Source organism: Chrysemys picta, chromosome 13 (assembly GCF_011386835.1).
Source record: "Chrysemys picta bellii isolate R12L10 chromosome 13, ASM1138683v2, whole genome shotgun sequence".
NCBI lineage: Eukaryota > Metazoa > Chordata > Testudines > Emydidae > Chrysemys > Chrysemys picta.
Genome location: NC_088803.1, coordinates 18,045,376 through 18,057,180, shown reverse-complemented (window position 1 = coordinate 18,057,180; position 11,805 = coordinate 18,045,376). Strand labels below are relative to the sequence as shown.

Sequence of the window (11,805 nt, the reverse complement as noted above, 5' to 3'; positions counted from 1 at the left end):
TTTTTTGTGCTTCCGGCAGCAAACGCCTAGAGCTGGCCCTGGCAGCAGCAGCACATCGTGCGCGGGGGGGGGGGGGCGCCCTGTAGCCGCTGCGGTTCATGCCGCAGGGGAGCAGCGCCCACACCTTGTGGCTGGGCCGGGCAGGCTTCAAGCGGGGGACACCCCACGGGGCACACGGAGCCGCCTGCAGGTGCCGCAGGGCGGCCGCTCCCCAGTGCCGCAGCCGGGGCTGGGTGAAGCGGCGCAAGCCGCCCAGGGACTGTGGCAGGGTGGCCAGAAGCAGCAGCAGCGGGGCCATAGAGGGCGGGGCACTGCCGTGCGAGGCCTGAGTCCCGCTCTCTGGGGCTCCACTGCCTCTGGGGCTACCCTGTCCCAGCTCCTCAGCCCTCTGTGCGGGCGGTCCCCCGGCTCTGCCCTCCCAGGTCCCGGCGGGTACTGGAGGTGGGAGCCCTGGATGGAGGGACCCTGGGCTGAGACGCGGCCCGGGAGCCCCGCTGCTTACCCCGACCCTGCCAGCGCCGGACCGGCTGGAGGTGAGGCGGGAGTGGGCAGAGTCATCACTGGTGGGGGGGGAGCCCAGGGCTGAGACGGCAGCGGGTGCGGGGGGGGGCGGAGAGAGCCCAGGGCTGGGGCAGCAGGGAGTGTGGGCGGGGGGGGAAGAGAGCCCAGGGCTGGGGTGGCAGGGGGTGCGGGTGGGAGAGGGGAATAGAGAATCCAGGGCTGGGGTGGGGGGCAGCCAAAAAATTTTTTGCTTGGGGCGGCCAAAAACCTAGAGCCAGCCCTGGTTGCTCTCAGGTCACATTTGGAAGGTTTCCTTCTGAATAATGGCTACAGACATAATTACACAAATACAGCCCTACCACATAATTAACAAACAAACAGAGGAACGCTAGCTCCAGCCCCATTGCCTTTCTATACACACATAAAAATGCAGCATGCATCACAAAGCATTAGCAAATCACATTGTACTCATTTTTAAAAGCAACAGTACCCAAAATATTTCATAACGCTCTTCTTCCCCCTTATTCCATAGATCATAGAATCATAGAAGTTTAGGGTTGGAAGAGACCTCAGGAGGTTATCTAAATCAACCTCCTGCTCAAGGCAGGACCAACCCCAACTAAATCATCCCAGACAGGGCTTTGTCAAGCCCAGGGCCGGCAGAACAGAGCGGGCTGGGGTTGGGTTGCTCCACTTCCTGCTGCCTGGTGAGTGCAGGGTGGGCCTGACCCAACACTCATGGGGCGTCGGGAAGTGGAGTGACAGCCACTCTGCTCTGCTCCCCTGGTTCCCAGCCTTGGAGCTTAGGGGGCAGGGGGAACCGTCCCCCAGCACTCACCAGCGGCGCGCCGGGGAGCAGGCGGCACAGAGTGGGCTGGGGCTGGGGCTGGGGCTGGGTCGCTCCACTTACTGCAGCCTGGTGAATGCAGGGCAGGCACGACCCCTGCTGCAGTCCTCAGGGCAAGGGGTGGAGTGGGGGCGGGGTGGGAAGGGTGGGAAGGGGGCTGGGGTGGGAAGAGGTGGGGCTGAGGCGGAGCAGGGGCGAGAGCCATGGGGAAGAGGCGGAGCAGGGGCTGCAGCAGCACGCAGCTGCGTAGGGCATGAGGAAATTTGGTGCCCCAAATTTCCTGGTGCCCTACGCAGCTGCATACTTTCTGTATGGGTAAGGACGGCCCTGGTCAAGCCGGGCCTCAAAAACCTCCAAGGAAGTCGATTCCACCACCTCCCTAGGTAACGCATTCCAGTGCTTCACCACCCTCCTAGTGAAATAGTGTTTCCTAATATCCAACCTAGACCTCCCCCACTACAACTTGAGACCATTGCTCCTTGTTCTGTCATCTGCCACCACTGAGAGCAGCCGAGCTCCATCCTCTTTGAAACCCCCCTTCAGGTAGTTGAAGGCTGCTATCAAATCACCCCTCACTCTTCTCTTCTGCAGACTAAATAAGCCCAGTCCTTTCAGCCTCTCCTCATAAGTCATATGCCCCAGTCTCCCAATCATTTTCATTGCCTTCCGCAGGACTCTCTCCAATTTGTCCACATCCTTTCTGTAGTGGGGGGCCCAAAACTGGACGCAATACTCCAGGTGTGGCCTCACCAGTGCCAAATAGAGGGGAATAATCACTTCCCTCGATCTCCTTGCAACGCTACTTCTAATGCAATCCTGACCCACAAGCACCTGCAAACAGACTCCTTTTTTCTCCGCACTGCACCCCACTGTACTCAGCCACTCATTCCCTCCCCCCTCTAATTCCCCACCCCTCCCCTGGCTCCCCAACAACAACCTTTTCATGGTGTGACCAGCGGCCCCTCTCCTGCGCCCTGGTGCCTGAAGCATCCATCTTCCCTACTTACCTGGAAACATCAGCTCACCAGCACTTTTCTTCCTCCTCCCATTTACAGGCTGTGATTTTCAAAGGGATTTGAAAATCTCACTTCTCATTGGGCCTTCGAATTCCCTCAGCAACTTTGCAAGTGGCAGTGTTGCCGGGCCAGAGGGCCTGAGGGGGCAACAGGGTTCATTGCCCGGTGTGCATCGCACCAATAGACACACCCAGGTGGAGAAGCAAACCAAATTTATTCGAGATCTCGAAAAGGCACTCAGGAGACCAGCATGTCTCAAATCAGAAGCGCAGCAAATACAATCAAGTTTCCCATTTTATATTCCAAGCCGTTTGTGTGCAAGCCTTTGTTCTGTTTCCCCCTCTACCCCTCCCTTCCCGACAGCAGTTACAGCAGGCATTACATTGTGGCGTGTTAGAAAAATTCTCATCTGCATATTTATCTTTCACCTTGCAAGCTCTACATAGTAGACTTCCCCCCTTCCCGCCCCCTTCTTCCTTATCACAACTGCTTCCGCTAGTGTGAGCGAAACTGCAGCTGTCTGCTAAAAAAGCTGACCATTACATATTCTGCTTTTAGGCTGGTTAGCATTGAGGCTGGTTAAAGTTCACAAGATGGAGTTACTGTGGCTCACTTAGACCCAGAGCAGGGGGGTTTCATCGGCACTTATGACCTTCCACCCCCCCCCCCCCCGAGTTACCTGGTAGCTATGCCTAGTGACGCCAACGGCAGGATTCATCATGGAGGACAAGGAATAAATAAACTTAGAAAACAAAGGAAATTAAAGGCAAAAAAACTTTATGAGAGTGAAAATGTTATTCTTTTAATTCACAACTTCCTCACGTTTCTCTGGGTCTTTTGACATCAAATGATCCCAAAGCACGATTCATGCCCTGGGCAATACTAATCGACGGGAACATTTAATGGGACAACTTAAGTCACCATGAAAGCCTGTGATGGCACTAGAAGCAGTGGGGCTCTGTCAAGGTGTGAGCCATCTCTGTGCACCCCCTTGTGGCCGGGCATGGTGCTTCAAGTATGACATGTTTTAATATCCTCTGATTGGGGCAGTAATAGGGTCACTTTCACAGCCCAGGGCAAGGAGGGACCAAAACGTACCAACAAACCAACATGTCTCCCTGTAATTCAGCTTCAGGAGTAGAGTAATGATGAACAGGTCATAAGGTCCTCACCTCGGTTCATATCCAAAACTTAAAGTCCCCAGAACAAAGCCTCTGGTTAGGCTGGTCTCCTGGGGCTAGAGTCACAAAGGGACTTAGGTACATCAGAGGTAGTCAGGTGCCTAAATCCCAAAATCAGGCCCCAAAATCAGGCACAAAACCCCCTCTCAGCTGCCTCCAAACCCTATAGGCACGTAAACTCACTCAGCACGTAGGGTCCCAGATATTATTGGGACCGTCCCACTATTCAGGGCTTTGACTTATATAGGTGCTTAGTACCCCTCCACACACATACTGATTTTCCACACTTGCCATCTGGTCACCATAGCAACACCCAGCACAAGGGGGGCCCTCTCCCAGTCAGAGTCTGTGCAGCGCCTCACTCTGGGGTGAGTTTGCAAACCATGAGAAGCACTAGGGGTGGCAAAGGGCTCCCACCAATGGGCTAAGGTAAGAGCGATAAGGGAAGCAGGTTTTCCTGGTAGTGCAGACGTTGCTCTCGTTCCAGGCGATGGAAGCAAATGCACCTGCTCCAGCTACGCAAGATCTGGCTGATCATCGCCTCACGGGCGCTTCCAAGACCCACCCTGGACAAAGGAGGGACTCTCAGCAGCATGAGTGTGCTGGTTCTCAGCAAAAGCAGTTAGCACAGAACCCCCCCGGGAGGGATCCAAAGATTGTTCCCCGGCCCACATCGTGGTCGGAGTGAGCAGTGAACTGGTGCATGTCATACCTTCCTCTTCCCATTTCTTGGCTGATTCCTGCTCCCTGAACTCAGGGTTGCGGTTCCTATTTTTCAGCAGGGGAAAAGGGTTTGTACGTAATGTTTAGGATGCTCAGATAGCAAGTGTGCAAAATTGGGACACTTTTTTTTCCTGGCGGGGGTCTTTCTTTTTTTCTTTAATGGAGATATCCTATCTCCTAGAACTGGAAGGGACCTTGAAAGGCATTGAGTCCAGCCCCCTGCCTTCACTAGCAGGACCAAGTACTCCCCCATATTCCTAAATGGCCTCCTCAAGGATTGAGCTCACATCCCTGGGTTTAGCAAGCCAGTGCTCACACCACGGAGCTATCCCTCCCCCCCAATGGCCTATATAAGACACAGCCCTTAATAATGGGATGGCACCAATAATATCTGGCCATCCAGTCACCCTAACAGCATTGGGTGTGTGCAGCTACTCAGGACCGGCTGGTGGGACTGGTTTTGGGTTTCCAATCTGTTTTCTCTAGAATGCTTTGGACCTTAAGGATAAAGGTGCTTTCTTAGAAAGAAGTGAGCAGTAGTTTGACTGTGGTAATTACACACTTCACCCTCTCTGAGGAGAACAGTAAAGCCGGCTGACTTTGCTGGGGATAGAGTTAGCAAAAGAGGGAGAGAGATGCGGGTCTCCGCCCAAGGGAGGCATCAGCTGAGGAGCCAGAAGGCTGAGGGTGGGTGTCCTTGTTGGACCATGGAGAGGGGAACACAAATTGCCCACCTGGAATCGGCAAGCCGCACAGGGAATTAGCCATGTGCATGGCAGCTGCAGTCCCTGGGTTGGGTGTAGCCGAATGGCAGGGAGATAAGATGGAGCGGCTTGGCAGAGCTGTGGTTGTGATATATGGAGATCTGGAGATCAGTTTGAGGAGTGGGGCAGAGATCAGTGATGGAGAAAATATGGGGGGGGCCCTACCCATCTTGGCTGGCCTGAGGTCCCTCGCCATGTGCATGATCAAAGGACAGAGGCGCATGTGTACTGCTAGGGACCCAGAACCCCTTGTTCCAGCACAGTGTTGTGTAGGTGTTGTCAACAGAGGAGTACAGGAGTCTCTCTGCCAGGGGATTCACCAGGAGAAGGCCGGATGGTGCAGAGGGCAGCAGAGGGTAAGGGGTGAGGAAGGGGTGACTACACTGTATAATGGGCACTAGGGGCAGCAGAGGGTGGGGGTGGGAAGGAGCAATTATACTGTATAATGGGCACTAGGGGCAGCAGAGGGTGGGGGTGGGAAGGGGCGGCTATCCTGTGAGTGACGACACCCCATGGCGATAATCGGGCCTGGAGCAATAGCTCTGAGATGTGCAAACAGCTCCATTCTGTTCAGTGGTTGTTCCCATTCCCCACCCCCAGTGGCAGTGCTGCAAGTCCTGTTCCATGCACCGATGACGACTGTTCTCAGCTCCTTCCCCCGCTCTCAGCCTTGTGTGCCTGGTACCACTCCCTGCATGCCCTTTCTTAGCGCACATCAAGCATCGGCGCGTCCTCACGTGCTGAGTCAAATGACCCCAAATTTGGATCAGTAACCCTAAGGGGTGCACTTTGGCAGAGGGTGAGAGGGGATGCAGTAGGGAGCATTCCACCTTTGGAATCAGAGCTGACCCAAATGCCCCAGCATGGTGCTGGGGGCAGAAAGCAGGATGGGTGACTCAGGTGTCCTCTTCTGTGCCACTGTGTTTGCATTTTTCTACCAAGCACCCAGCCACTCCTGCTCATTAACTCTCCCCTGGCAATGTGGGTTAATTCTGCTGCCCGGGTTGAATCCCAGAATTGGGGAAATCTGCCTCCCGTGGTGCCATGCAGGTGTGACATCCTGACTCGGCACCAAGACGCCACCCAGTGCTAGTTACCGCCCCCCCCCCCTGTACCCCGGAGGGTGCTGGGAAGGGGACCCCAGTGCATAACGAGGGGCAGGTCATTGTGATAAGTGCGAGCAGAGTATGTCCCAACCACCCTGCCATTGGTCAGGGCAAAGCTTCCCCTTTCGATGGGGCGTCGCCGCTCCTTGTGGGGCCGGATTATGAAATACTTAACGTCAGATATTTCTCTGCCACTAGTTCCCTCTTCTATTGACTCCCATGCAGCCAGGGGGAGGCCAGCTCTGCAGACAGCTGGATCGATTCTCCGGGGGAAACAGAGGCACCAGGACGAGGGTGAGTGGGAGAGCACAGGAGAAGGGGACTGGTATAATCCAGGCAGGGTTGTTCAGCGGTTTAGCTGGTAGGAAATGCACCAAAGAGGAGTTCAGACAAGGCTCTTCTCTCCCCTAGGCTCCAAAGCTTTGTACAAAGAAGATGGGTGTCACTTTACAGGGGGGGAAACTGAGGCAAACAAAACTGAAGCCGCCTACAAGAGGTCAGTGGTAGAGCCAGGACTAGAATCTAGGGCTTGTGAATCCCAGCCGTGCCCCCCCCCCCCGCCCACCCCATCCCTTGTTCAAGGCTACTTGGCTCTTAGATGGTGCCCACTAGCTGCAAAGACCTGAAAGCTGGGGTGTTTAGAGCTGTGATGATTCTCTCGTGGGCACTCCAGCATCACAGACCTGCTCCAAAGGCCTCAGGGGAAAGTCTCAATTGCTATTGAAGTCTCCTGATGCAAATGTGTGGTTGTTTTGCTGGGGGTGTGGGCTCTGGGGTGGGGTCAGGGATGAGGAGTTTAGGGTGCAGGCTGCCCCAGGGCTGGAGTCAGAGGACTCCTCCCAGCCCTCTCCCTGCTAGCAGCAGCTCCGGGGCCAGGGCCGAGGCGCCTCTCCTCCCCAGCGGCAGGAGCTCCGGGTGCGGGGGAGAGGCCCGCGGCAGCCCTGCGCGCCCCAACTTGCTCCGCTCCCCTCCCAAGTCCCCGCCCACCTCCGACCTCTCTCCTCTCCAAGCCCCTGTAGCCATCCGCCTGTGCGGCCCTCGGCCGTACAGCTTAGAGGGAACTTAGCTGGAGGGTTCCAGCTGAAGTGAAGCCGGGACCCAGGGGCCGAGCCCTATCGCTTTGCAGTGTAGACACAGCCCCGCTTGCAGGGCCGGCTTTAGGCCGATTCAGCCGATTCGGCTGAATTGGGCCCCGCACCAAGAGGGCCCCGCGCTGCAGTTCTCCACCCCGCCCCCAGCTCACTTCCCCCTCCTCCCCTCCCCTGAACGCTCCGCCCCCTCCCCTGCAAAGAAGCAGGGGCGGGCCGGTGTATCAGCACACAAGGTAAGCTGGGGTGGCGGGGGCGCGAGAAGGGCTCGGGGAGGCGCAGCCCGTTCCCGCAGGCCCCAGCGGCTCTGGCCCGGCTTGGCTCCAGCCCAGCCCCCGCGGCGCGGCGCGGCCCGGGTCTGGCCCAGCCCGGTCCCCGCGGCTCGGGTCGGCTCCGGCCTGGCCCGGTCCCCCCGGCGCAGCCCCCGCGGCGCGTAGGGTGACCAGACGTCCCGATTTTATCAGGACTGTCCCGATATTTCCTTGTTTGTCCCACGTCCCGACCGACGTGCGGTCGGGACACTGGACAAACAAGGAAATGCGCTGGAGCCTGGAGCCCGGAAGTGCTCGCACCCCCCACCCGCCCCGACTCCACCCCCTCCTCCGCCGATTGGCTCCCTCCCCGAATCCCCGCCTCTTCCCCGGGCTCACCATTCCTCCTCCCTCCGCAAGCGCTGGAGGGAGGCCCGGGAGACTCAGAGGGAGCGCGGGGCCGGGGTAGTGAGAGTCCAGCCTGGCCCCGAGCAGGCAGGACTCAGTTGGGTGGTAGGGAGAGGACGGGGGCGGCCCACGGTGCCAGGCGGCGGCTGTTCTCCCCCCTGGGCAGCGGGACTCGGGAGCAGCTGCTGCTGCAGCTCCCACTGCCGCGGGGGAGGAAGCGGCCATGGCGCTCGGCTGCGGCTGTGGCGCCCCCGAACCCCCCGAGCCGGGGCCTGCTGCAGGGACCCAGCAGCGCGCACACTGGGCCCAACCCCTGGCCAGTCGCCTCTGGGCTGCTGCTCAGCTGATGCTATCCCGCGGCGGCCCCGGGGCGGAGGCATCGGCAGCCCAGCCCCATTCATTCCCCTGCGGGACCCGAGCGGGACGGGGGGGCTGGGGCCTGCTGCCCCTGCTCCGGGGCCGCCGCGGGATAGCACCAGCTGGGCAGCAGCCCAGACGCGACTGGCCAGGGGCTGGGTGCAGCGTGTGCGCTGCTGGGTCCCCGCAGCAGGCCCCGGCTCGGGGGGTTCGGGGGCGCCAGAGCCGCAGCCGCTGAGCTTGGCCATCAGCCGCTTTCTCCCCCCGCGGCAGTGGGAGCTGCAGCAGCAGCTGCTCCCGAGTCCCGCTGCCCGGGGGTGAGAACAACAGCCGCTGCCTGGCCCCGCGGGCCACCCCCGTCCTCTCCCTACCGCCCGACTGAGTCCTGCCTGCTCGGGGCCAGGCCGGACTCTCACTCACTCCGGCCCCGCGCTTCCCCTGAGTCTCCCGGGACTCCCTCCAGCGCTTGCGGAGGAAGGGTTGGGCTTTTTTTTTTTTTGGCCCCGCCCCCTCCCCCCGCATCACCCTCCCCCCCTCCCCCTGCGTCCCGATATTTGACTTGGGTGATCTGGTCACCCTAGCGGCGTGGCTCGGGTCGTCTCCCCCGGTGCGGCCCCTGCGGCGCAGCGCGGCGCGGCTCATGTGTCCCCCCCCCCCCCCGGTGCGGCCCCCGCGGCTCGGGTCGTGTCTCGGCCCGCGCGGCTCGGGTCATGGCATCCCCCCCCCCCCGGTGCGGCCCCCGCGGCGCGGCTCGGGTCGTGTGTCCCCCCCCCGGCGCGGCCCCCGCAGCGCGGCTCGGGTCGTGTCTTCCCTCCCCCTCCCCCCGGCGCGGCCCCCGCGGCACGGCTCGTGTCTCCCCCCCCCGGTGCGGCCCCCACAGCGCGGCTCGGGTCGTGTCTCAGCCCCCGCGGCGTGGCTCGGGTTGTGTTCCCCACCCGGCACGGCTCCGGGTCGGACCCAAGCCCGGCAACCCCGGCCGGAGCCCGGCTCGATTCCTGGGGGCGGGGCTTGCAGCAAGCCCCGCCCCCAGGAATCGGGGCCTGCTCTTGCTAAAGCCGGCCCTGCCCGCTTGACTCCAGTCCTGGGAGTCAGACGGAAGTATCCCACAATTCCATGAGACAACTTCCTTAGTCCTCTCTCGGCCACTGCTCAGGTCAGCATGGGCCCGTTCTCTTCTGACCACGTGCACTATCAGAGAGCTGCCTGGATTGGCAGCGGAGAGCGAACCCAGCAAGCCTTTTGCAAAGCCAGCTGCTTCCTGCTCATGGGCAGGGTGGGCAGGAAAGTTTTCCCATGGGCCCTAGGGCTAGAGTGGCCATATTGTGGGACGCTAGGGGGTCTGCAGGCTGCAGTTGGACACCAGATCCCCAGGTTTCAGCCTGAGTTAGAAAAGCCCTTCGGTTAAAATACCACATAGACGCCCAAGCTCAGGGTTCCCAACACGGCTCGGCTGAGTGGAGTCCCACTAACCCTGGGCTTACACTGCAGTGTAGATGTACCCTTAGGAGCAGGGGAAGTTTGGCAGCACAATCACTGGGATTGGCAAGCATTCAAAGTGCTCTAAACTCCACCTGCCTGGGCAGAGCGCCTGGACGTTTGGTGTGGCACATCGGTGTCTGGGGCATTGCCAGGGTCACTCGGGCAAAGGGATCCCTTACAAAATGTTCTGCTTTACATGAACGACTAGCAGACCAGCTCGAAAATGGCTGGGCCATGGCTGGGGCAAAGAGAAACTTGGGGGAGGGGGGAAAAGCTAGGGTGATGCCACTACCATGAGGCCATTTAAATACTGTATGCTATGGGACAGAGCGACACTGGCACCCTCTAGTGGCCACAGCCTTCAGCGAGGACGAGCCCTGAAATCACTGCAGCAGGGGTGAGTCGCCCACAGGGGGTCCGTGCTGTGCTGGTCTCATGTTCCCATCTCACACCCACCTCCCCCTTTCTTCCCTCCTGCCAGCAATGAAGACAAGGATGGGTCCAGGCCTCCTGCTGCTGATTTTCCTCTTGCCGGCCTGCCTGGCTGCGGCCAGGAGAGAGACGCAGTACGAGAAGTTCCAGCGGCAGCATGTTGACACCTCCAGGAGCTGGGAGCCCGACCCCAACCGCTACTGCAATCTCATGATGCCACGGAGGAACATTACAGTGTTCAACTGCAAAGATCTCAACAGCTTCGTCCATGGGGCGCTGGCGATGATAACTGCTGTCTGCGGCTCAGGGGGAACACAGCATCATGGGAACTTTTACTACAGCAACTCTCCCTTCCAGGTCACGGACTGCCAGACAACGGGAGCATCCCGCTGGCCCCACTGCGTTTACAGGGGAGATGTCCTCAGTAAGAGAATTTGTGTCGCCTGCAAAAATGGGCAGCCTGTGCACTATGCTCGGCCGTCAGTGTGCAGCGGCCCGTGAGCCATGGGGCGGACATGGAGCCCTGCAGCTCCCCTGGGCTTTGGCAATGCTGGCAGCCCTGCGCACCCGTAGCTGCCGGACGCCGTCACCACCCTCCTCCCCAACAGAGTATTTCGGCACCTGATTGGGGACAGCAACAAAGGCTGTTATTCCTTTTTCCATGGCAAATTATAACTGCCCCCTCCCCAGCCTGCCACTGCTGCTGCCCCCTAGTGCCCATATACAATATAGCTGCCCCTTCCCCGCCCCCACACTCTGCTGCCCCCTAGTTCCCATAATACAGTACAGCCGCCCCTTCCCTGCCCCCACCCTCTGCTCCCCTAGTATGGGCACCTTTTTCCTCATCCTTTATCCATGGAGGGGGAGGCGGAGAGGGGTCAAACTGCAGAGGAGATGTTACCAGGCTGAGCCCTGGATACTGTTTTTTCTTGCTTCTTCCTGCAGTAAAATACTTTTTGCAAGTGCAGAATGGCTGAGGGTGTGTTTGTGGGGGATTTGCTATAGGCAAGACAGCACTCTCTGTTTCCAGTGCTTCAGTAGCAGCAGACAAACATGACTGTCTTGCTCAAAAGGGGTGGGGGATGGGACATGGGGCCTTTCTCCTCTAGGGGGCACCAGCTGCCATCCGGCCCCAGGGCAGGTACTGGCTGGCTCAGGGGGCGGGAAATGGGATATGGGGCCTTTCTTCATGGGAGGCTGGTTTCAAACAATTTTCCTTTCCCATGCGACGCCAGTGGGAGACAGCACGTGGGGAAAGCTGGGTGTGAAAATCTCCCGACACGGTGCAAATCCCCTTGGGTTTGATGTTTCACATAAAATACGCCCGATACACAGGGACAAACCAAAGCAGCGGTGCCCAGGCAGGGCTGCAGCATGTGGAGACACCCTCAGCCCTGGGAGAGGGTCGTCAAAGCTGGGAAATTCATGGCAAACGGCCCATGAAAGATGTGAACACCTGACCCCGCACTTCACAAGCTCAGGGCAGGAACCCCTGGGCTACAGGATTAAGTGTGTTGTTTTTCTTCATTAAACCCCCATTTCCTCCCCCCCCCCTTTGCATCTACTCCACCTTCCCACTGGGGTTCTGGTTGGCTCCTGGCTGGGCCTGGTGGGGCTGCTCCAGATGGAGAGCTCTGAAAATAGGATCCTGT

General features: G+C 59.2%; 1 protein-coding gene across 1 annotated transcript; it reads left to right on the top strand.

The window, feature by feature from the left end:
- The first annotated feature begins 6,280 nt into the window (after window positions 1-6,280).
- LOC101945500 (ribonuclease-like) lies at window positions 6,281-11,120 on the top strand. Its single transcript, XM_042854885.2, has 2 exons — window positions 6,281-6,432; window positions 10,203-11,120. Exons 1-2 carry the CDS (start codon window positions 6,300-6,302, stop codon window positions 10,652-10,654), a joined length of 585 nt encoding a protein of 194 aa, XP_042710819.2. The 5' UTR covers window positions 6,281-6,299; the 3' UTR covers window positions 10,655-11,120.
- The last annotated feature ends 685 nt before the right edge of the window (window positions 11,121-11,805 follow it).